The 25717-nt window shown below is 49.9% G+C and overlaps 1 protein-coding gene across 7 annotated transcripts in view; it reads right to left on the bottom strand.

The window, feature by feature from the left end:
• LOC142421744 (tudor domain-containing protein 7-like) overlaps nt 1–24682 on the bottom strand; it is a 49969-nt gene extending 25287 nt beyond the window's left edge. Inside the window, exons 1-6 of one of the 7 annotated variants that reach the window (XM_075526766.1) lie at nt 24297–24682; nt 20703–20924; nt 12457–12598; nt 10830–11043; nt 4601–4686; nt 3215–3432 (exon numbers count right to left, since the gene is read on the bottom strand). In XM_075526766.1, the coding sequence (XP_075382881.1) occupies nt 3215–3432; nt 4601–4686; nt 10830–11043; nt 12457–12598; nt 20703–20909 (867 nt within the window). In that variant the 5' untranslated portion in view covers nt 20910–20924; nt 24297–24682. Of the gene's footprint in view, nt 1–3214; nt 3433–4600; nt 4687–10829; nt 11044–12456; nt 12599–20702; nt 20925–21469; nt 22097–24296 lie in introns of those variants that run through there. The other 6 variants (XM_075526769.1, XM_075526765.1, XM_075526770.1 and 3 more) reach the window with 6 other exon arrangements.
• Between the last annotated feature and the right edge of the window lie 1035 nt (nt 24683–25717).

Raw genomic sequence — 25717 nt, 5'->3', positions numbered from 1 at the left:
CAGCAAGGACCTTCCCTAATGTCTAGGACTGCCTAATTCTCTAAAAGCTTTTGGAAAAGAACTCTGGAAATTCAAGTAAATATTTTCAGAAAAGATGTAGGAATTTAGTCTTCTCTAGAGTTGTCATATCTTGAATTGCCATCTCCTGAACCACTCAGAGTTCAAGTAATTGAGGAGAGCTGAGCATGTGCAAGGAAAAAGTCTTTTAAACATACACACCACTCAGTAAGGCGGTTTATAATTAGACTGCAAAGGGAACCACCAGACATGTTGCCAGTACTGAAAGTAAATTTATTACTTTTGGGTTATTTGTGACTTCCAAAAAAAAAAAAAAAACCAAACCCCACCAAAAAAATAAACCAAACTCGTTTGTTTACAAGTCTGCATCCCTCTCCCCCTCAGGGGTTCAGCTGCCTGCACCCCAAGGATTCAAGGCTGAGCCCAAACACAGCAGAGCTACATAACTTTGGCTCAGAATTCTAAAAAAATTGCTAAGTTGTGCAAAGACTTGTGAGGAAAAAAAATCTGTAGAAAGATAAGAAATGAGACAGATAGGATGGCTAAAATGGGGATCACTAACTGCTCAAAGATGCATGACAAAGTAATTCATCAAACACAAAGGTATAAGATGCTGACAGAAAAAAATTAGGGTGGGAGGAAAAAATTGGTGATCTTTTTTTTATAGAAAAAAAGTGGTGGGACACAACCAATTCAGCAACGCTGCAGATCTGGCCGACAGAGCTGTTGAAAAAGACTCTTCTTCTCCTGACTGAAACCTGTCTGGACAAGAAAGACTTTTTGGGTATTATAGAACAGTGGTGAGCATATTTATTCTCAGCCCAATTGCTCATTAAGGTTTGGCTATAATCTGTGAGTGCTGGCCACTACATAATTACTTTGTACTTTTGCATTTAGCTGTGCAAAATATGTTGCTACAAGCAAGATAACCTACAGAAGGGAGGTAACAGGCCAATGGAGAACAAGGCCAGCCTCAATCCTTTGTAATAGGTCCTCCTGCCTGAAAGATGAAGACTGAAAACAAGATCATCAACCTGCAACTTATAGTGATTTTTGGAGACTTCAGCTCACTAGACAGGAAAAGTCTCTATTACTGGTGGTTGTAACCTAAACACAGAAATTATCATTTCCCAGAAGCCGAAAATGAAATTCCTTCCTTTCAGAGTAAAGTTGAGAGATACGAGTTGTTCAGAAGCGACACTGTCCACAGCAGAGACCTCAAATGATGAGCTTGGAGATGCTGAAAGCGTATTACAAGGTTTATTGCCTGCTGGTTTGTAACTAAGCTACTACTGATCAGTATGCATTCAATAAGAGTATGTGCTGTCTCTTTAAGAAGGTACTGAGAGAAACACCAAGCATTTTTGCTGTTCTTCTGAGGCTGGCAGACACTCCCAGTGTAAGTACCCAATAAGGCAGAAATAAGTCATGGAAGCACCTTTACTGATACTGAAGAGTACAGTCTGCCCTCTGGCATTTCAAAGGATCTACAGAGCTGTACACCTGCAGACAACTTGTTTGAACCAGGAATAAACACTGATTATATTTAAGAGATGTCTGGTAGCCCTCATATGAGAAGGCCGGGGTCCCAGTTCAAACTTGTCCATGCCAGAGCTGTGACTATGGTTTACATAAGTCAGTAAACTGAGACAGGCTTTACAGGCTCATTAACAGTTCTCTACAACAAGACTGAGTGTGCCAAGGCAACATGATAGTTCTGATTGCTGTTGCACTGTGCCTGCTGTATTACAATGTTTCCACAGATTTAATGACTGCTTATTTATGCTAAAATGACTTTATTTGCCTGCTAGAAAGAAGAGATAGACCCAACAGATGACAAACAAATGGACAATGAACACAGACCCAAAGATCCTGGATAAACAGTAACATCTTGTCTGGAACATTAGCTAAGAAAAAGACTAAAACTTGCTGCATGAATTAAATAACTCAAAACATAACAGCTTGCTGCTCTATGGATAACACACAAATCGATTGTCAACCATCAATACAAACTGTTGCTGTCTGCATACGTTACTGATATCTGTAGTAAGATGTCACAAACGCATTTTATATATGTGTTAGAATACCATACACACATGCAAATGGTGTTATTCCTGAAGAGCAATTATTTAATCTCAGTGAAACTTTTTTTTTGGCATTTAAAGTTATTACATTTTAAATGTAGATTTAAATGTAATTTACATATTAAATACTTAGCAGTGTGTACGTGAAAAGTCACTTCAAGCAGACAGCTATTATTATTACTTCAATACCCTTCTGGTGCCACAGTTTGACAGATGTTGATGAAGTTGAAAGTGCTCATTGATACGACTGGCCTGTTAAAGTAAAGCTCAACAAAGCCTTGATGCAAAGTTGCATTATACCCTAAATGAATCATGAGTGCAGAAGAAAAGATAAAAGCACAGCAATTGAAGACCCTTAACCGAGTGGTGATGGCAATTCATGTGGCAGACCTGTAAGTGGAGGCTCAGCCTGATACCAGCTCCTAATATGAAGGACAAAGATGCCCCTGGTGATCAAGAGGTAACAGACATTGGGGAGGGGCAGGCAGGAAGGGTCTAAGCTGTAATCTCTCCCCTCAACATTATCACACTTCACTTTCATCTATTACTGTATCATAAGCCTAACTTACACAGCAAAATTCCGTAACCTTGACTTAAGATGTGAGAAAGACCTGTGGAAAAGTCTATAGACAGGTAGTAACTACAGATATACCTATGACTGTTCACACAGGATTTGCTGGTAACTTACAGATTTAAGAGGAGATAAACCCACCAACAAGGAAAAGTATAAAATGCAATGGGGGAAAAAAAAAAAACAAACATGGCATGGAGAACAAGTGTCATCAGCTGCTCTCTGGGTTGTCAGTGTTGGAGTCAGTTAAAGGTGGCAACTCAGCAACGTGGAGCACTTGCTCCAGGAGGCCACAGAGGCTGACCTCTCTTCTCCAAAACAATGCTAGTCCAGCCAACAGTGATTTTTTGGGTGTTGTTTTGAAGGCATTGTTATAATTTGATGGGGGGGTGTTCTTCTTTCTTCTTTTTCTTTTTTTTTTCTTCACTGCTACAGATTGTGAAAGGAAATGCAGGACTATATAAAATAACACTTGGCAAATGAACACTCAGAAATCTGTAGGGTACTGGCATCTTCCACAAAAATGACATTCAGTACTCACTGTGCACACGTGAGGCCAGTTCTCAAGCTGGCGGAGCACTGCTGTGCTAAGCTCCTCCCAGTATCTTTCCCGGTAGATCTGTGGCATCTTTGACACCCAGATGCCACTGCTGCACTTGCTCAGAATCTCCTTAACACGGTTTTGAACTTCACTGACATGAGCAGCAGAAGGGCCAGAGGCAACAGTATGTGTCTCCGCAATAGATGTATTTGAGTTATCTGTTAAACAAAAATATAGCCTTGAAGTAAACATAGCCTTATCAGCAGAAAGACAGATGATTACCTACCTACTTAAAAATTAAACATGGCAGCTACCAGTGTAACACCAACTCTAAAATGTGGTTCTCCTGCCCAGCATGGCTGTTTCAGTCACTTTCTATTTGAAAGAGCCATGGAAATCTCAGACATTTAGTGATTGACCTGGATGTGAATTTTCAATCACTGTCGTTATTTTCATAAGAAGTTTCTGAAGGGATCCTGGAAGAGGTTACAGAACCCTCAGCCACGCTGTTGCTGAGAGGCTGCACTGAGGCAAGTGTCCCAAGAGGGACACAAGATAATTTCCTTAGGAGTACGAACACAACAACGAAGATACAGCAGAACACCTAAGGATGTTCTTCTAAATTCCAACACATGTACAAAACAGACCAATGATTTGCCTTTCATTCTAAGATATGTCCTGAGGAAAAGTCTGAACCCAGCACCCAGCCTTTCAGTGCTGCTGCATCCAAGGAAGCCCTCCAGCAGAGCAGGGAAAGAGGCAGCAACCATCCAGCTACTTTGGACAGTTTCATACATTGTGTATAGGAGCCAGGCAATCATTGTCCCAGTTGGAGGTTCACATCACTAGCCTGCCTGCTCCCTCATCTCTACTCCTCTCCTCCGTTTGGAGGGGTATATTTGCTACCAGACCTGTAGCTTCACAAATCAGCCTGACAGGTCTCAAAGAAAGCAACCATCATTTGACAAGCCCATCAACTGCACAACTGCTGGGAGCCGGGCACACAGAATGGTATTTTCTATTCAGCTAGGTTAGTGTGCTGCTTACTCCTGAAACCCAGGATTTCACTCTCCTGTACCAGATCCCTACCCTGGCAGTGAAGTTAAGCATACTCCTCCTGTTTCCAAGCTACTCACACTAGCTTTGTGATTGGCTTTGACACTTAATACACAAGGATTTTCCTAGAAGACAGCGAGGCAGACAAGTAAACACACACATTTCCCCAGCACCATGAAATCACAGTGAGAAGTCTCACTCACTCACAGAACTTGGTTTCTCACCCAAACCCATCTTCATTCAAAACAAGTACTAAGACAGATTTTTCTTACAATGACACCCAATCTAATGTGAGTAGCTGACAAAAGTTTTCTTAATGGGCAAACATACCATTTGAATCTATGGAAGAGCTTCTGGACAGGTGAACTTGTAACTCCTTCTGAAACCGTGGTGGGACAGTTAGTCTCTTCTCAGACCTAAAATTGAAAAGAAAATTGCTTTAAATTGTTCTCCTGGCTCTGAATAGCATTCCATTTGCTTACAAGACCTATACATACATTGTATCTCACATACTTCTAGCGGGCCCCCTGCACAAGATCAGTACTCACAATGTCCTCGCTTGGAAGACATCAGCAGCAGCAGTAACAAGACAGATCAACAGGTAGTTTCTAGTTTTTTCTTATTATCCCGATTATTGTGAGAAACAAAATGCACAGGAAAAAGACATTAGCAAAAGGAAAGCATATAGACCTAATAACACAGTTGATGGTCTTACATTTGATACATTCAGCCTCACTACTTGGTCTTTTTCTGAATGGCGTCTCAGTCTTGCTGTTGAACATGATTATGCTCACCTTCTTGGTAGCCACGTCAGAGTCTCCTGAAAGTATTTGGCTTCAGAAGTCAGGGGAACACCTAAAACTACACAGGAACTCAAGGTCTTTTTGTGGACGCTCTTGCTACACTGTTAAACAGATTTCCTCTCTGAAGTGCTCTCCCACTGAAAGGACACAAATGTCATGCTTGCAGGTGTTCTTCTGAGGTCCCTCAGAGAGCAGCAGCTTATACTGGGAGCACACGCAGCACAAGGAGCTCCTGACAATGAAGAGGTCACAGCAGTGTGTAGCTCACTAAGACTGTTTGGGAAACAATCAGCTGTGGCATAATTACATACACTGCAAGCAAAAGGGAACAAAAGTTGGAAAAAAAGAGTTCAAAGACCAGGACCAAGCACCTCTCAAAGACACATACCCAAGGAAGAACTGCAGTGGAGAAGTCAGGGTGGCAAATGCACCAAAACAGCTCTCCAGAGAAGCATGGCAGGTTGCTGTGAACACCAGGCACCTCCAGACCACAGCAGCCACTGCACATGCACTGAGCAGGCTCTGAAGACAGTCTCTGCCCAAGGGGCCAGTAAGGAGTAAGCAGTACACTCTGCTTACCACAACTTCACCAGCTGCAGAAGCACCAAGGGGGATTTTCCCAGATTCACCTGGGCTCTCAGAAGGTAGGATAGGGGTCAAGCATGATGCTGAGGCTAGTAGCAACAGGAAGTCGAGACTAGCATGGTATTAAGGTTGCCCTGTGTGCCTTCACACTGACCTTTAATCAGAGCAGATCCACAAATCAGAAAGAGGCCTCCCATATTCACACATCTTCTAAGCAGCATCTTACAAGACTTAACATGAACTTGTCTCCCTTGCTTTTTTGCTGTCTCCATAAGATGAAACTAGTGCTCCTCCACCAGCTATGGGGTGTCACTTGTACCAAAAATACTTCTTCTGTTCTGGGTCATGTCCCACAGCATTAGCAGTGAGGACAGCCAGCGCCCAGCACAGCATTTTCCAAAGCAGGAGGGTCATACCCAGAAGTGCCGAGCAGCAGATCAACTACAAGCACAAGCATTTGTGAAACACAAGTGAGATGAGACTCAAAAAGTACAAAGGCAAAGTCACCCACATGAAACCCAAACACACATTCACACCTTGCACTTGTTGGGCATCTGAAAAGACTCTTCCAACACTCCACCTGCATCACAGGAAAACTCTCTACCTTCTGGGCACAGCTCAGATCCCCACACAAAGCAGCAGCACAGTCTCTTCTTAGAACGTCTGCTGTGACTGGCCATGCAGACCCTACAAGAAACCCAGGATTCCACCTCTCTATACGTATATTTACCAGTATGGACAACTCCAAGCTGGACAGATACCCAAGGAAAAATGTCCCCTTAAAGGGAAGCAGACTCAAAAGAGACTACCACCATTGCTAGGCAGCAAGCAAAACAACCCCATGAGCTAGCCACACGGGTAATGGAGACTGTCCTGCTACTGCTGCCTCCTAGTAGGAATCCACAGCTGTGTTCTATTCCTCAGTGCCACACACCATTTCTACCACCTTAAGCCCCACATCAGGTGACACTGATGACATAAGTGCAGGGTAAGCGAGCAGGAACTACAGCAAGGTTTCAGTGAGGAAGAGGGCAGATGTTCCCCTCTCAAGCCATGCCATCTGGAACACCTTGGAAAGGAACCTGGAACAGAGGACTGATGATTCCCTTATGTTGCATGTGAAAGCAAACTGGGCTTGGGATCCTCTCAGTATTAAGAGACTTCATGTGGTATCTTCCTGTGCTTTCTGCTGTGGTTCAACAGCTTCCTATGGAACAAAGCAGTGCTAACATCACCTTTGAGCCGAGTTATCATCAGTTTCGAGCTCTGCAATCAGACACAGATCCTGTGATGTGCTGCTTGCTCACACAGATCATGATGGTCTTATCACTCCAAAGATAGGATGTAACGCAGCCAGACAGCAGCAGGCCCAACCCCAGCATGCAGGTATGGACAACTCAGCTGCCTGTAAGGCCTCATGTTCCTCAGCTGCTAGAAACTGTTCCCAGCAAGAGGCCTCCTAGCCATACCAGCAATAAGAGCCTGGCCCTTTGCAAATGCCTAACCAGCCATGCAGCCCTGCCAAGCCCCATTGCGTAGCTGTAGCCGAGCAGCCAGTTATGTTTCACTCCCACACACCACTGTCTCAGAGTGAAGGGAAGGCATGCTCTTCCCTGCCTATCGCCTTACCTTGGTAAGGCCCATGCCACCTAACTCTTTGGCCATTGGACAGTGCCATCTCAGCAGTGGGGCCAGGTGGTGGCCAGCAGCAAATGCTGCCTGCTGGTCCAAGCAAGGGGGTCACCAAGCATCTCAACCTGTTCTCATCCATGCCGTTGCTTTCCAGCTTCAAGGATCTCTGCAGTTAGCCTTACAAGCAAGGTCTCTCTCCCACCTTCTGTGGGTTTGCAGGTCAACAGCAACATGCTCATGACACGAACTTACCAAGTGATTGCTACTACAAAGACAGCCTCTCAGACCCTGCAACAGTGTCTGCAAAGAAGGCCTGGGAAGGCAGCAGGAAACAACCTGGCACAACTGCAGCTACCTTCAGCATCTCCCCCTTGTCATCTGGGTGTGACAGAATGGGGAGGAGAAACAGCCTGTGCCCCTTCCACCCAAGACTACGCAGCGGGTAGCCCCAGAAGCTGTGCTCATGAAAATCTCTCAGCAAAACACCACAGAGCGCTAGACAGGTGGGACACAGATGTCGGGCAGCCACAAGGGAACTGCCATTTGCAGCCTCACTGTGGGGCTTCACTACACAATGCTGGGTGGAGCACTAAGGCCAGTCAGCACTCAGACAAAGCCTGTCACTGGGAAAACATCCTGCCAAGGCAAGTAACACAGACCTGCCATAGCAGGACAGATGCTCAACAGAGAAGGAGAAATCAAAGACCCTTTAAGTGCAACCCTGAGAGCAGAGATGTGCTTTGCTATGACTTTGGTAAATGGAGGGGCAGGGGGCAGGGCAGGTGTCAGAAAACACACCCAGAGAAACTGCACACGGATGGCACCTCAGCCCAGACTGGGAAATGGGGCAGAGACAAGCTCTGCCACCTTCAGGACTTCTCTCAGTCACCCTGTGCTCTGAATGCTCAGCCACTCTCACAGGCAAGTGCTGGCACTGCTGCTGGAACAGTGTCCCCGAGTCTGTGCCAGCTACCTACAAGGCTGGTGTGAGCCCAGGACTTCTGGGGATGCTGCTCACACCTCCGCTCATTTGCACACTGTTTTGAGGTCAAGACCTCCTCACTCAAAGCAGCCTTCCCTCCTGCAATTCCCAAAGCACAAGCAACTACAGTAGCAGTTCTGGGGGCACAAAACATCCCCAGCAGCAAGGACATCAGACCTGGATCTTGCCAGTCCTGCTTCAAATTGGCCAAGTTGAAACAAATTAATCTAGTCACAGGCAGCACTACACAACCTTGCATTAAAACAGAATATGATCCTCTTGTCCATGAGCCCTCCCTCTAGTATGTCCCCAAGCTAACAGGACAGCATTTGGACCCTTTGCAACAGCACAAGATGTCTTCTTCTCCAGAACTACTGGGGCCAAAGCACACTTTGCCTGTAGCTTCTCCTCATGAGTAGGCAGGAACAGACATGAGAAACAAAAGCAGGAAAACACTGTTACCCGAAAGGAGCTCAGGGAAACCTGCCAGAGAGGAACAAAGATGACAACACACTCCATTAGAACAACTTAGAACATTAGATGAAGCACACTCCATTAGAACAACCAGAATAGGGCTGACATCTACCTAATTTTATTTCAAGCATTACAAAGCTTCAAGTACTACAAAACACCTTCCGGCCTTCCAGCAACTAACTAACCTGGCGAGAACTGTAAGCACTCTTTTTGCTCTGCCTGTCCCGGGATGAAGGATCCCTGCCTTTTAGGGAAGCACCACTTCAAAAAAATCCAACTCATCTGCACACACAGAAAAGGTAAGGCCTGTGCACACCTGCTCCCACATCTCTCTTTCACACAAGGATGGCTTGGCCCTTCTGTCCTCTGTTGCAGCAGCCTCCTCGACAAAAGAGAGCACAGAGCTGGTGACATGTTTCTCCGCTGCAGCTCCACCCAGCGCACTCAGGAGCAGAACAACAGGGGTTAGTTCAGTCCACACTCATGTCGTTAGGAGCTGTGGCACAGACAGAGAGGCCCATCTCGAGTCTCCCCGCTCCTGCTGGGGCCCCGGCCTCACCCCCCTCACCTGCCGCACGCAGCACGTCTCTCTTCCCTCGCCTCTGCCTCCAAACCCTCCACTCCTCACACGGCCGCTGCCAGCTCCTCCGGCTTCCTCGCTGCTCCTGCCACTGCTCTCCTCCTGCCCACCTCAGCTTCACAGCCTCTGGCTCCTGCCGCCATCACCACCTGCCTCTTAACTCCTCCACATTTCTGCCTGGGCACGTCCAAACAGCTGCTGCTACAGCCACAGGCCAGCTGCCCATGGACACAAGGAGCGACTCCTGCCCTCGAGAGGAGCCCTGCCCCAGAGGAAAGCCCAAGCAGATCCACCTGGCAGTCCCAAGGCTGCCTCCCCCTCCACGGGGCACCTGCCCACCCCACCAGAACCAGCACGCTGCGGAACTTCCCAAAAAGCATGACCAGCAGAGCACTGCCGTAGCGAAGGGCCCTTTGCGGAGCAGCAGGAAGGTTACGAGGCACTGCTATCAGCCGTCAGTAAAATGCCACAAAGTCAGGCACAAAAGCTGAAGCGGCTGCTGCTCTCACGAGTGCCCTGAGCGCATCCTCATCTTCCCCTTTGGCACCCAGACCCCTGGCGCACACGGGACTCACGCAGGCGACAGGGGCAGGACGTGCCTGCTATCTGTGGGTCTTCCAGAAAGAGCAGGCAGGATTAAGCTGTCGCTCTGCTCCGTGCCCTTCACAGCTACGTCGCCGGGGAAGCGGCACACTGCTGCCATTTCCATTCAATGCAAGGCTGACTTCCAACCCATCCTGGTGACCTGCAGAGGATTACCACCACAATCACAGCTCCAGCGGACTTAGCGCAGCTCCAGCGGACTTAGCACAGCCACAATGAGCAAACAGCAAACACTTTCTCGCCACCATCAGCTGATGGCCCAGGGCGGACGAAAACAACACAGAAAGAGAAATGATGGGGCAGCAGTTGGGTAAGCCACCTGGATTAGAGAGGCTCAAAGGGGGCTGAAAACCAGCATGTACTGCTAACCCAGCAAAACTGCAGCTCCAGCCCTCATCTCAGTTCACCCAAACGCCGTCGGGCAGCTGCTGGCTCCGAGCACGCCAAGAAGGGCCACAAACACTAACGCTGCAACGGAGAAGTCAGGCAAGAGGTAAAGAGCAGCCACCTGCACACAACCGTGACCCTGAACACACAGCATCGCCTCTCACCTCCACACAAACCTCCTTCTGCTTTCTGTCATGCTGGCCACAACAGCTCCCTCCTGGGCCTGGGAAACAGCGACATCCCCACACACCTTTGGTGTGACACCTTTGGCCACGCTTCTCCCCAGAAGACCTGGGAGCGGGCCAAGAGCACAGGGTAGCTGCGGCAGCATGCGAAAAGGCAAAGGGCCACCCGTCTCCCTCCTGGGTACCGACCCACAATCAAACCTCACCTTCTGCAAGGGCGGGAGCCTGGACTCCCACGTCCCAAAACGCACTGCTGACATGGCAGCATCCAAGGGTCCACCACACTTCATTTCACCTTGCTCACGCACACACACGTGCACACACTGACCTGTTTACCACAGTGACGTGCCTCTGCATGGGCATTTCTTTAGATGGTCCACTCCCAGCGGCTGGAGGCAAGGCAGAGCGGGCACTCTCCACACTGGCTTTCACCACTCCACATGCCACTCCTCTGCCTCGTGGCGGGCGAGGAACAGCCCTCTTGCTGCCTTCTTCTGGCATGCTCAAAGGCCTGGGCTGTCGCAAAGTTCCTTTGGGCTTTCCTAAAGAGTTTGCAGACGTAGCCGTGAGTAGCGCCCTCCTCCACCCAACCCAAAGAGACTTCAACCACAGCAGATAACTCCCTCCAGGGAGCCCCTACGTTTCCAAAAGACAGTTAAGAAGCATGCTCTCAGCCGCAGTCGTGGGTCTCTTTGCTACAGCATCGTGGCTCACGCCCAACGACTCACAAACCACAATCTCCACCGCCGCGCCGCAGCAGGGAAAGAAACAGGAGACCCGTCTCTCCTTCCAATCTCAGAAAAGCCAAGGTCAGGCTGCCCTTTACCACCCAGCGGCAGCAGCAGCTCCCAGAGGTGTAGCACATGCAGCCTAACTCCACCTGCTCGGCCACCTCCTGCACCACCACCCAAAGGGTTTCTTCTTCTCTACCCTGGCTTCCAAGCACCCTCCTCCCAAACTCCCACCACACAGCAGACGTTACCAAGTAACACCTGCGGAGGAACACGCCACGCTGGCCTTCGGGCCACTCTGGGATAAACGAGCTCTCAGTCACTTCGCTGTTTACTTGCTGGCTGTAGCACACCAATTTTGGCGGGCTTAGATTCTTCCGAGGGGTATCGCCGCGCCAGACAGTGAACCAACGTCCATTTACGATCACTGTCGTTTAAGTGGGATATGAGGCACCAGTTCAGCTTCCCAACTAGAGGGTAGAGTGTTGGCGTGGTCGCAGGAGAGCAAGAAGCAGCAAACCCTTCGTTACAGGCAAGAACAGGGGAATACAAACAAACTACGAGACCCACTCTTGCTCCAAGCCGCCAACTTGCAAGCAGATGGGCCTTGCCTGGGCCTCATCCTGGGATACCCCACTGACAGCAACACAACAACAGCACAGCAGTGAGGGAAAGCTGACCCACCGGCTCCGGGAAAACACTGCTGCAGCAGCTCACGCAAAAGGCACAGAGGTACAAAGAGCCACCCCTGGGCATCAGCAATGTCGTGCACCAGGACGCTTGCAGCAGCAACAGGAGCTGCTGAAACAGCCACAGAAGACGCTGCATGGGCTCCTTCTCACTGCAAGGGCATGGCTCATCCCTGCCACTCCACAATGGCCCAAGCCCAGCCTCAAAGAACGAGCAGGCTCATTGCCACACTTCTCGCCCACGTCTCAACCACGTTTCTCACAGGCAGGTGGAAGTAAAGCCAAGCGTCCTCTGAGAATTCTTCTTTCAAGATCATTCACATCTCATGTCTGCACTTGAGAAGGGCTTTCTCACCAACCATGGCTTGCAAGCACAAGCACCCTTGTCAACAACACTCCCCGCTCGCAGGAACTCTTCACCGGGACCACGCAACTCGTGGCCATTAGTGACACACCCTCACAGCCAAGACTATTGCTGCAGCAGCTGTACAGTTCTTTTACAAAGGCCGGCCCTCCACAGCTGCCTGGGGCTTACCTGCTAACGTGACTGGAGACGTGTTCTTCAGCCTCATCTGGCAGTTCACTTGCCGTCCCACTTTCCTCTTGGAACTCCTCTGCCGGGCCACCAGTTGAGCAATTGGCACAGTCTCGCTGCAAGCAACAGCATGGCAAATGACCTTGTTGGAGTAGGAAGGGGACAGGGGGGAAAACAGTCAGTGAGGTCCAAGCTCATCCACAGCCCTCAGGACGTGCAACCATTTCCACGCCTGTAACTGCTGGGTCATGCGGGCCTGCAAGCAGTTCACCAAGCAGTTCACCAAAGGCTTCAGCAGCAGACACAGACCTTGGAGACCTCTCTCTCCTTTTGCAGTGCACCTCAGAAATCAGCAGACAGCCACAGCCTCTCCATCACCTTCCCACATTAGGTTGGGCCCCACCGAGAAACAGCCTGGTTTCTTACTCCCATCCTACAGGCTGACCATCTCGCTTTACAACAGTGGGAAACCATAGGCTTCCAGCCTGCCTTTGCTCCTCCTGCCAAGGCTCGCCAGGTGCTCTGGCACTACTCTGGCCCTACAGAGCCGGGCTGCCTTTGCTCCACTTACAAAAGAAACAGCACAGCCATCCTGGCTGCACAGATCGCCGTGCAGGCACCGGGCTGGCCCCCAACAACAGCCCAGCCTTGGGCAAGCCCATGGCCACCTCCCTGGCCTCCTTAACATCTTCTTGCCTCGACCTCCCCTTGCCATGTCTGAGCAATGCTGCCACAGGCCATCCCTTGAAAGGATGCAGGAACCCCGCTTCAGCAAGCCCCCGAACCACATGCCTAGCATGCACTTTGCCTCACAGAGTAGATGCAAGGCCAAACTTTTGGGCCATTCAACTGCTAACAGCCTGCAAAGGCAGCTGGATGAGTATTTCTCCATGGCTCCACAAGGACACAGACAGGCATCCAAAAACTCCTGAGTGAAAAATGGGAGTCTGTAGTCTCAGGAGCTCTCTCCATGGGTCTCAGCCATGCTCTGTGGTGGTGGTACAGCCTGAAAAAGGGGCCCTCATGCACAGCACTACTACCCTCATAACCATCGCCCCCGACAAGCACAGGGTTGACAATTTAAGCACAGGAGAAACTCAGGGACTTGGCCAGCACCTCTGAAATTTAGCAAAAAGCACCTCCAGAAAAGAACTTTTCTCAGAAGTGAAGCAGGGCAACCAACGCAGAAAAACCCAGTGCCAAGACAGAAAAAGTAAGCGATTGCTAAGCAGCAACAGCCTGCTCAAGAGCTCTCCTCGGTCCCTCAGGCTGACCCAAACACCCCAGGGAAATACGGGCAAGGGATGACAACACTAGGAACAAGGCAATACTCTTGGCCTCCAGCAGTGCACCCCAGCTTGTCCTTCCCCTCCTTTCCTCCTCCACTGCACACCCAGCATCTGCACCGGGCTGGCTCAAACATGCAGCCATTGGAGGGAGGTGCTCTCCTTCTGTGGGACAGCTCTCCCATCCGAGGAGCTCCTTTTTAGAAATTGGACAGCGTACCTGCTGTGCAGTCAACACCTATGCAAAAAGCGTACCAGCAGCCTCACTACTGCAGTGGTTAAATGCAAGGAATCACAGAAAAATTGAGGCTGGAAGACATCTCTATAGACCACCTCATACAGCATCTCTGCTCAGATCAGCATCAACTAGACCTAGTTGCTCAGCATATTGTCCAGTTGGGGGTGGAATATCTCCAAGGATGGAGACTTCTCAACCACTCTGGACAGCTTGTTCCAGTGTTTAGCCACCCCTGCTGTAAAAAAGTGGGGTTTTTAATGTTTAAATGGAGTTACCTGTATTTCACTTCGCTTCTGTTGTCTCTTGTCTGTTCACTGGATACAACTGAGAACTGGTGATGGAGTCTGGCTCCGTGTTTTTTTAATCCCTCCAACAGGTACTAATACACATTGATAAGATCCCCCTGAGCCTTCTCTTCTCCAGAATGAACAGCCCCAGCTCTCTGAGCCCTCTATAAAGATGTTCCAGTCCCTTCAGCATCTTCACAGCCATTCACTGAACTTGCTTCTGTGTGTCCATGTCTCTGTCATTCTGGGGAGCATGGGACTGGACACAGGTTCCCAGATGTGGTCTCACTAGGGCTGAGTAGAGGGGAAGAACCACCTCCGTCAATGTGCTGGCAACACTCTTCCTAATGCAACCCAGTATGCTGTCCGTCTCCTTTGCTGCAATGGCACATTGCTGCTCACTGTGAGCTTCATGTCCACCAGAACACCCAGGAATTTCTCTGCCAAGCTACTTTCCAGCTGGTCAGCCCCCAGACTGTACAGGTGCATGGGGTTATTCTTCCCCAGGTACAAGACTTGGCATTGACTTGCATTTAATTTCATAGGGTTCCTGTTGTTCCATTGCTCCAGCTTGTTGAGGTCCCTCTGAATGGCAGCACACCCATCTGCTCTATCAGTGCCTCCTATCATCTAACACACTTGCTGAGGATGATCTCTGTCCCATCATCTAGGTTATTCATGAACATGTTAGACAGCATTTCCCCAGCATCCACCCCTGGGGATGCCACTGGTACTAGCTTCCTGATGGGTTTTGTGCCACTGTTATGGGAGGGACTGCCAAAAGTCTTACTAAAATTCAGATAAACTACATCCAGTGCTCTCCCCTCATCCACCCAACTAGTCATCTCATTTTGGAACACATCAGTTTGGCCACATACAATTTTCACTTCATAAATCCATACTTGCTCCTACTTGCCTTCTTGTCTTTCACATGTCTGGAACAGCTTTCCAGGATTAGTTGCTCAATCACCTTCCCAGCGATCGAGGTCAGGCTGGTCAGCCTATGCTTCCTCAGATCCTCCTTCCCAGCCCTCCTGAAGTACAGGTGATACATGCTTTCTTCTAGTCCTCAGGAACCTCCCACAAACCACCATGACCTTTCCAAGATAATCAAGAGTGGTCTTGCAACAACATCAGCCAGCTCCCTCAGCACCCGCGGGTGCATTCCAACAGACCCGTGGACTTGTGCATGTCCAGTTTGTTTAAATGTTACCTCGCTTAATCCTTTCCCACTGAGGGTAAGTCTTCCTTGCCCTGCAATTTCCCCCTCATCTCAGGAGCCTTGGGATTGCTGATGGCTGGTCTTACCAGTAAAGACCAAGGCAAAAGCAGCAATCAGTGCCTCAGTCTTCTTCATGTCCTTTAAGACCAGGTCCCAATTCCCTTTCCTCAGCAGGCCCACATTTTCCCTCGTCATCCTTTTGCTGATGATGTACCTGTAGAAACCTTTCTTCTTGTCCTTCATGTCCCCTGCCAGAATCAGCTCCATACGGGCTTTAGCTTTCTGAAGCTCATCCCTGCATGTTTGGACAGTGTCTCTTCCTTCCTGAGGTGGATTCCTTCCACCTCACCCAACTCTGCTTCTGCCTCTAGTGCGCATGCTTTTAATGGTAGAGTTAAGTCAGGAGCTCCTTGTTCATCCATATGTGCCTCCTGCAACCTTGCTTTTAAAATAGTCACTTAAATAAGAGAGAAGCTTTGTTATGCAGTGGACAGTACCTGGCTGAGTCTTAACTCAGCTTTGTGAAAAGTGAACCCGAAATCCTTAACTCTTCACCCTTTCAGAGATTTCTGTGCAACAACCTGTGCTCTGTGACTTGAGCATGGATTTGATAAGGCTTTAGGGAAGTGAAATACAGCAAGGGGTTGTAGTTCATTTGCTGTACCTTCCTTCTTCTAGTTTTTCTGTTGTTCCTGAACTTTCTCCTGTTTCTGTACAGTTAACCAGCTATTTTAAGGACTCTCTTGAGAAGGATGCTCTCGGAACTGGCAGTGCTTTGGGAGCTGTTGTGAAGGCGATGGCACTCTGTCTTGGTTTTCAAGCTGCCGAACTTGCCAATAATAAATGCATTCTTTCTTAAGCCCATGCATGCTTGTTTGGGCAGTGTTTCTATATTCCTCCCAGGTCACTTGCCCCTGCTCCCACCTCATGCACGCTTCCTTTTTATGGTTAAGTCAAGAGCTCCTTGTTCGTCCATGTGTGCCTCCTGCCACCTTTGCATTTTTTCCCTGATTGGGGAAATGGACCATTCTTGAGACTGGGGGAGGCAATCCTCGAAAATCCACTACCTCTCCTGGACCACTCTTCTCTCCAGGACTGTATCCCGTGGGAGTCTTCCAAGCAGATTTCTGAACAGGCCAAAGCCTGCTCTCCTGAAGTCCTGGCTTGTTGATACTGCTATTTGCTTTACTGCCCTCCTTTCAGGCTCCTGAACACCACCATCTTGTGGTCACTGCAGCCAGGGCTGTCCCCAGCCTTTACATCCCCAACCAGTTCCTCCTTGTTTGTAAGAACAGGGTCCAGCAAAGCATCTCCTCTCATCAGCTCGTCACTTGTGTCAGGAAGTTGTCATCAGCACACACCAGAAACATCCTGGATCGCTCTTGCTTGGCTGTTGTCCCTCCAGCAGGTATGGCAGTGGCTCAAGTCCTCTGGGAGGATGAGGGCCTGCAAATGCGAGGCTTCTTGCATGAAGTTGTCAGAAGAAGGCATCACCTGCTTCATCTACTACTTCTTCAGAAGTAGTTTTTGTCAGACAGGGTTGTGCTGGTTTTGGCTGGGGTAGAGTTTTCTCCATAGTAGCTAGTATGGGGCTATGTTTTGGATTTGTGCTGAAAGCAGTGGTGATAATACAGAGATGTTTTAGTTACTGCTGAGCAGTCCATACACAGAGTCAAGGCCTTTTCTGCTCCTCACCCCACCAGCGAGCAGGCTGGGGGTGCACAAGAAGCTGGGAGGGGACACGGCTGGGACAGCTGACCCCAGCTGACCAAAGGGCTATTCCATACCATATGGCATCATGCTCAGCATATAAAGCTGGGGAAGAAGAAGGAAGGGGGAAACATTTGGAGTGATGGCGTTTGTCTTCTCAAGGAACTGTTACGTGTGATGGAGCCCTGCATTCCTGGAGATGGCTGAACACCTGCCTGCCCATGGGAAGTGGTGGATGAATTCCTTTTTTTGCTTTGCTTGCCTGCGCAGCTTTTTCTTTCCCTATTAAACTGTCTTTATCTCAGCCCAAGAGTTTTTGTCTCAGCCCAAGAGCCAAGTGTCTCAGCCCAAGAGCCACTTTTGCTCTTCTGATTCTCTCCCCCATCCCACTGGGGAGGAGTGAGCGAGTGGCTGCGTGGGGCTTAGTTCCAGCTGAGGTTAAACCATGACACCCATGCCGTGGGCAGTCATATTCACTCGTGTACACCTTCAGAGAGGTGCCCATTTCCAGAGAAGGGTACAAGAGCTTTCCTCATGCTCCTGGCTAACAGGCATTTTCCTGTCTATGCAGATGCATGCAGGATGAACCACCTTCAGCCCGGCTCTGTTCCCAAGGTCTCAGCATAAAAGATTTTTTGTTCATACACCGTTTATCATAGTTTCATAAATGCAAGTTTTCACATCTTTGGTACATTTCAGGTTCTTTCTGTCACTAATGTCATAAGTTATTTTCAGCATTTTCTTCCTTTGTTTTCACATCACAGTGACTTTAAGTTTAGCATAAATGATAGTTTGAGTTAGCATGAATTCAGATTTAAAAAGAGATGGGGTGGATGAATTCACTTGCAGTAGGGCAAAGCTGTCTTCAAATTCCTCTTTTTGGAGGGGTGTAGTTATTCGAGCAGAAGTCAAAGTTTCCTTGAAGGAAGGTGCAACCATATGCTGCTTGTAACTGAACATGAAGCAAAGCAAAGCAGGGTTCCTTGAAATGACACAACCACCTCTTGCAGGTGCACAGTATTTCAGTTTGAGTCCCCTCCAGTGTTTTCTGTATACTGAATTCAATCCTCATCCTGTGCGGAAACTGTAGAACATGCCTATCGCATGAAAGAATAATTGACAGAGTTCATCTTTCCTATATTCAAGAAGGCTAAATTAGTGTTCAGTAGTAAGAGGAACAGGGGACAATTTATATCATTGCCTTTCCAACACAACCAGTCTGTTCAGCATCAGTTAGCGGCCAATATTCATCTCACACAAATCCTTTGATTTAAGGAGCATGTAACATGTAGCACTCTGAGACGAATTTGTATTATTTACTGCCCACTTTATAGGATTGCTTGTTGAATGTGTTTCTTGTGGTATGTCTTGGACACCTGACCTACCAGTAAGGAAAATCCTTTTAGGACTACTTAGCCTGCAGCCAGGATCATCAGCTGCTAGAGGACCTTTGCATGTGCGAGTGTGTCTTGTGTTCCTGCCCTGGTGTCCCCAAAGGGATTAAAGGAAGAGGCAAGGGTCCTGGCAGCCTTTTTGGAGGCCAGAGTACTCCCAGAGCCGGGCTGACTGCATGGTCTTGCAGCAGGCTTGTGTGGACTCTGAGCTATGGTCTCAGCTTATAATGGAGCTCCAATATTCTGGAGAGACATGAACGAAGAGCAAAGCGTTATACTGAAATACTGCCCAAGTCCTGTATCAGGAAAGCATGTGGTAGCAGTCCCAAGTAGTTACCACCCCACACCAGTGCATAACCACACTTGCCACCCTCTGCTCAATGTTTGCCTGGGGAACAATCTGGACAGCAGCAACAGGAAGGTCATAAAACAGCAATGTGGGCTCAAGTCTTTGCATCTCTCCTGCCTCCCAGGAGCTTGCAAGGTGCTTCCTCTCAGTTGCTTCAGTCACACAGAGCATAGTCAGCACTCCTAAACCAAAGCTAGTCCTGCTCAACTACCTCAAGACTCTTGTTTAGTAGCTTTCTCCTTTTCTACCTCCTAAAGCCGCATTTCATTCTCTCCTTACAGCTGCCACAAAGAAGGCCCCACCTCTAGTGCTATCCAAGAGCCCACAAGGCTCTCAGCACACATCGTATTAGAGGATAAGCAAGGCTCTCAAGGGAATGGGAGGATACCAGATTACACCCTGCAAGGCCCTAGTTAGAAACAGATGGCTACTTGCCAGAGCCACCGTGAGGAAGCATTAAATTCCAGCATCACAAATGTTCCCAGAGGTACCTGCATTCATGTTACTGATGTAGCTGCAGCTGATGCAAGCTTGAAGCAAGTGAAAAAGCACAGACTTGGACACCTGCTGCAAAAGGGCAAATTCTGAGAGTTGTAAAAATGCAGCAAGGGAACCTCTTGCTTAAAAACAGCCACATTTCCAGACATCAGCACAAAACTCAGGACACCACTCATCACACTCTTCACAGCTAACCAGCAAGGCCTAGTTCTGACTTCCCAGATGCCAACCCAATCCAGCTGAGCCAACAAGGGAGCTCAGCCTTAAGTGCTGTCTCTCCAGACCTGCTGCGACAGCCATACCTTGTGCCAAACATCTCCTAGCTTCCTCCTCTCCCACAGTCTACATAGACTTCAGTAACCCAGACATGGCTCCAACAAGGGAGTGCCTGCAAGCTCTCTACTCAAACAGATCATCTATGAGTCATGCAGCTACACCAATCATCAAGAGAATGCCTTCTGACTCAAAACCAGGAACTCCACACTATTGGATGAGGAGGCTTGCAGTCCTGGCAAGCTGCTTCCAAGCTGTCAGCCACCAGGAGACACAGGCTAGCACAGCAAGGACAAGGAATAAGGGAAAACTCTCCCACCACACTAATATTCTCTGCTGAGTTCTGCTTCACCTTCTCCTTGACCTCTGCGCTGACTCCTTGTCTCTTGCATACTTGCCAAGCTGAGGCGTTGCGACTCTTGCATTAAGGCACCTCAATTGCATGGGGTCCTCCTCACCTTGGCAAGTCTTCACAGTCCTATGGCACTGCAACTCATGACAAAGAACAGTGCTAAGCCTAAAGTAAGCACTGTCAGGCTTGTAAGCAACAGCACCCACAACAGTTTTGCTGTAGGAAAAAGATGATGCTAAACCCCACCCTGAAGAGATGATGAAGACACACACACAAGTTAACCTTCTTTAAGGTCCCAGGAAAACCCACAAATATCCCCTCACAGAGTTAGAAATGCTGAGGCAGGGACCAGAGCTCTACAGTCACACAAACTGTCTTTCCAGCCAGAACTCCTGTTTCTGGGAAAATGCCCTGCAACATTCCATCTTTTGCAAACACAACTTCCCGGTCTGCATGCAGAGGCAGGAAAATAAGGGGCACTTGGTCTATTCTACAGCTTCCACTTCTCCCAGCATTAGTGCACCACATGCATGCTACAGGACTTCTCAGAAATCCATGGCACAGGCAGAGGTAAAGTTATGAACCATGCACACTTTACAAACAGAAAAGCCATTTCTGAACTGTAACTGATTCTTACCTCTCCCATTTTGTTCCCTTCCATTCTGACCACTCCTGGGATGCTCTGCAAGTAGTTTTCCAGTGTGCCATGTCCTAGGTGTCTGAAGGGAATCCACTCGCCGGTCAGGGATCTGTATTCACCCTGAAGCTCTGACAAAGGTATGCCATTTTTGAAGGGATGAAGAACAGCTCGCAGTGTTTTTGCAATAAGTTCAGGCTCCTGCATCTTCACCTATACACCCTCCACCCCAAAAGAAAAAAAAAAAGGGCATTTTTAGATACACAGGCTAAAAATACCAGGTTTTACTATTCAACCTCCCTCCCCAAACAAGCAAGGATTCAGCGGCTCAGTCACTCTTCTCTGGAGACCTTGATACTTCTGGGTACACTTGCAGGGCCTGGTCCTGCCAGCCAAGCAGAGGGTGGTATGAAACACACAGGGCATGACATCCTCGAAAAAAGCAGCTGAACGAGCACAGCAGCCCCTGTGCATGGGCTGGCCCTGCCATCCAATCACCACAGAGTACGTAGCCAGAAGAGGGGCGGGGCTGCCAGGCAATTGGTCCACGTTACTGCCTACAGGGCCACGCCTTCCACCCGAAGAGTGGCAGGGACCCGCTGCCCACACCTTGGTGCCCGTGCCCTCCCTTCATGCCCCGTGCTGACGCCCAGTAGCTCCCGGCCGCTCCCAGCTCACGCGGACCCGCATCCCCGCACCAGTGCCCATAGGGCGTGTGTCAGCTCCACCATGGAAACCGCATGCACCCGGGCCATGCCACGTCTTACCCACTGGCACACGACGCCTCGACTCCACAGATGCCTCTTCAGAGAGAAAACCCAAGAGAAGCGAAACCCGCTCCCTGCAAACGAGGGGGCTGCACACAGCAGGAGCGCCACAGAGCCAGCACCAATATCGGCCCGTCTCATTGCCAGTCGACCGCCCCGTCCGGAGAAACACGCGCCCCCCACTGCGGCTCTGGTAAAGGCACAAGCAGACTGCTGCTTCATCTCCGACAGCACCTTCCCCGGTGCCACAGGCTGCTAGAGCGCTGGCAGGACGCTTCAGGAGAAGGCTTACCTCCCAGCAAGGGCTCCCGCCCGGGAAGCCTGGGCAGCCCAGAAGGAGGTTTCAACGCGGGTGCCAGAGCTACCTAAAGCTCTCCCACCCGCCTCAGCTCACAGGTGTGCACACACTCAGGCCTTCTCCAGGGCACACACTCAGCCAGCTACACTCGTGAAACACTAAGGAGCTCCAGGCACAAGTGCTGCCGGGCGGGCTCTGCGCTCCTGGGCAGGTGTTCTTCTCGCAGACGCTCACTCATCTGCGTCTGCAGGGGCAGTCTCGCCAGAGAAAACTCCCCGCCACGGTCGCGGACCAAAGCCGGACGGAGCTCTCGCACAGCCCAGGACCAACCCTGCTCTCCAAGTGCGTGCTGCGCGCAGGGTCGCGTCCTAACGCTGAGCACGCTCGTGCGCTTGAAACACCGCATCTTCACCCCCCAGCAACTGACGTGCAACACAAGCAGAGTCAGTGGTTCGGGATAAGGTGACCTCGCTCTCCTCAAGCCTCTCTAGCTCAGACACAACAGGAGAGTCCCTCACCTCCAAGCACACAAAGGAGAGCAACTGCCACTCGCCTACCTGCCCAGTGCTCTCTCCAAATGGCGGCAGCACCAGGCACCTGCCGGCAACCGCAGTACCGCTATGCGGGACGCCATGTAAAGTTAGTCTGTGCTGCTCCCTGCAGAAGCAGCCCCCCCTCACCATTTCCCTTTGTTAGGGGAAATCTCCCTGGGCAACACACCAAGTCCAAAAGGAAGAGAAATCCCAACGCTCAGCACATTGCAGACACCGTGCCACACGTTGCAGTCTACGCACGAACACTAACACTGTCTCTGCCTTCCTGCACCCAAGTTCACGATGGCCCAACTCAGGTGCCGAGCAAGGAGGCACAGCATTAAGTCCTATTCTCCACCGTTCCTTGAACTGTTTTGTTTTATTTTATGCACACACAACGCTTTTTACTAACCTGACCATGTCTCTCTGTGTGTGCCTGTATATTTGCACACCCACACATCTATACAGACAGCACTGCCTATACGTGTGTTTACACGTGCGTGGTTCCTTACCCCAGCAATTCCTGCCCTTGTGGGTCCAGGGTGTTTCATTCACTGATCCTGGAACAACCTGTACCACAGCTACCTTCACAGCACGCCCAGCTCCACTACGGGCCACAGCGTTACTGTACCCAGGAGGAGGAGCACACATTGAACACCTGCAATGGGTATCAGCCACACTGGGCATTTGGATCCTCCCCTCATTCTTTTAGAGACTTAGCAGTTGGTGAACAGAGCTTCACAGGATGCCCCCAAAGAGCGAGAGGAGGTAGTGGTCACCTCCTAGAAGAAAAAGACCCAGGAAGTTTTTTATCTCCTTTGGACCTACACAGTGTCATGGGGATGTCATGTGTTGGACAAATGCCTAAGTCTCAACTTGGTATTAAAGTTTCAATCCTATAGAAAACCAAACCCCCAAACATTGAGAAGTGTTTGTTAGGGGAAATGCAGTTTTGTCTGCAATTGTGTTCTAAGTCATATACATACAAGAGATATGGAAAAGTCAATTATAAGCATTTTGGGGGCCTTTTTCTCTACTCTCTCTTTTAAATAATATACCCAAATTCTTATTTCATTAATATGGCTCCTGAAAGTCCTCTTACCTCAACTACCTGAATTTAACTTACTGCTCAGGAAAAATTAACGCAATGCCCATTACAGCTGGTCAGAGCAACAAGGAAGAAAACTTACAATAACCTGGGAAGGCAGTTTCAAAGGTTGATTCAAAAGAGGAAACTTCCATAAAAAGAGAAAAGGGGCGGGATGACATCAAGCCACCATCAGATAGCTCTGTAGTACACCAATACTGAAGAACTGAGTTATATCAGAATTAGCAAACAGGATACCATAAAATATATCCTTCTAAATTGTATTATGAGGAGCAGTCATGAGGACAATTCACTTAGTTAGCGAGGTGACAGATACTAAGGTACAAAGGTTAAACTGAATGCAGTCTTCAACTTGCACCTGAACGACATTCCCATTCCTACAGCTAGCAATAATGCAGAAGGCTTGCAATGCAGTAATGGTGACAATAAGTAACACACTGATACATTAGCAGAAAGCTACGTAGCTCAGAGTGGCTTCTGAATGTTTTTTAAAGTTCTTTTTGTGGTCAGCTGCTATGAGGTTAGGTCATTCAACAGTTATGACATTCACCCAGTGGCTCAATGCATCCAGACGGGAGGACACTTCATTTGAAACACAGCCCGAAGAGCTGTCAGGGGCACATCAGTACGTCAGGGCACAACATTCAAACCAGTCTTCTCCGGCATCTGAACAGAAACTTTTTTCAATATGCTTAAAACAGATTACCAGCCTCCAGTTGCGAAACGGTTTCCATGCCGCTGATTATTTCCCAGTCTAACAAAAAAAGGAAGTGAGGGTAGTTTTCCGGCTTAGAAGGATTAACTCCCTAATAGCCATACTTTTAAAAGACTACAAACACAACCCTGTGGAACACAAGTCTCCTCTGAAGGCACAAAGTAGTCACTAACCCGCTGAAGCCGGGACACTTTCTCTGTGACAACGGAGCCACTGACGAGAAGCAGCCTCTCGCTGTCAGGCAGAGCCTGGCCCTCTACACTTCCTCTCCCCCAGCGGGAGGGCTGACGCCCAGCGGGGCTCCGCTGTTTCCTTACCACCACCTCAACCCAGGGGCTTTCAGACAGGAGCCAAAGCCTCTTCCCCTCTCGCTGCCGCTGCTGCCGCCCCTGCTGCTGCTGCTGCTGCCGCCTCCGCGGGCCGGGCCGGGCCGGGCCGAGCGCCGCCGCCTCCCTGTGAGGGGCCGGCGCGGCAGCGGTGCCCGCTCCTCTCGCGGCGAGTGAGCGGCCGCACGGCCCCACCCAGCACCCGCTCGCGCCCAACCGCCGCCAACTGCGCGGCACCACCCGCCCCCCGCCCCGGCGCGCCCAGCGCATGCTCCGGACGGCCTGGCCACGCCCTTGCCCCGCCCGAGGCAGCCCGCGGCGCATGCGCGCCACCCCCCTCCTCCCGCCTCGGGGAAGGAGCCACGTGGCTTGCCTGAGGGGGGCGCCTGGCTGAGGCGGCGGGAGCCATTTTGGGGCTGTCCCGGGTGCTCGCAGGGTGGGGGTCCTCTCGCCCCTCCGGTGCCGCTTCAGTTCACCATGCCCTCTTCCCATAGGGCCGGTGAAACCTCAGCCCTGTTGCAAGCCAGCAGCTAAAATCGCCTTCTTGAGGGAGAGACTAAGGAATGACAGTGAAGTGTGTCTCTTCTCCAGAGAGTGCAGGTTTTAATTTAATTCACTTAATTGCGTCAATTTCTAAGTGCAGAACACTTCACTGAATTTAATTGTATAGTTGGATCTCTTTATTGACACCTGTACAAAACCATTGCACAGGTGCACTCTCCATCAAGGAGGGGCTGGGAGCTGCTGGGTGCCTGGGCATCCGCTGGGCCTTGTCCGTACTGCTCTGGGCCTGCAGCACCATCTCAGCGGGGATGTGTGTGCTCAGCCTGTACACAGGCAGCTGCCAAGCTCCAGATGCTACGTGTTTGCGTGGGTACCTTGAGCAATACTGCATACTTGAAACCTTTAGATCCCACAGGTTCAGCTTTCATTGTGTCCTCCAGCATTTCAAACACATGGCTTGATTAGTGCTGCACACAGAGGGATGGTCACCCGCCATATGCCATCAGGCCTCGTGAAGTCAGCTCCATTGCCCACTGCCAGCAATGGAGAGCCACTGACCATCCTGCCATCAGGGGACCCTGCCACCCTGCAGCTTGCCTGCAGCAGCATTCTCTTCTCTGCAGATGTCGTCCACTTCTGAGGGCCAGACTGGAGGCAACATCAGGTCAAGCTGCATGATGGCGGATTGATGGAGGGCTGCCAAAGCCAAGCCAGAGGCTGGCCCCACAGAAGGAGACTGCAGGGGCACATGCCGGAGCAGAGGT

The sequence above is a fragment of the Mycteria americana genome, chromosome Z, assembly GCF_035582795.1.
Source record: "Mycteria americana isolate JAX WOST 10 ecotype Jacksonville Zoo and Gardens chromosome Z, USCA_MyAme_1.0, whole genome shotgun sequence".
Classification (NCBI taxonomy): domain Eukaryota; kingdom Metazoa; phylum Chordata; class Aves; order Ciconiiformes; family Ciconiidae; genus Mycteria; species Mycteria americana.
The sequence above is the reverse complement of the archived record's forward strand: the minus strand, read 5'-3'. Positions and strand labels throughout refer to the sequence as shown.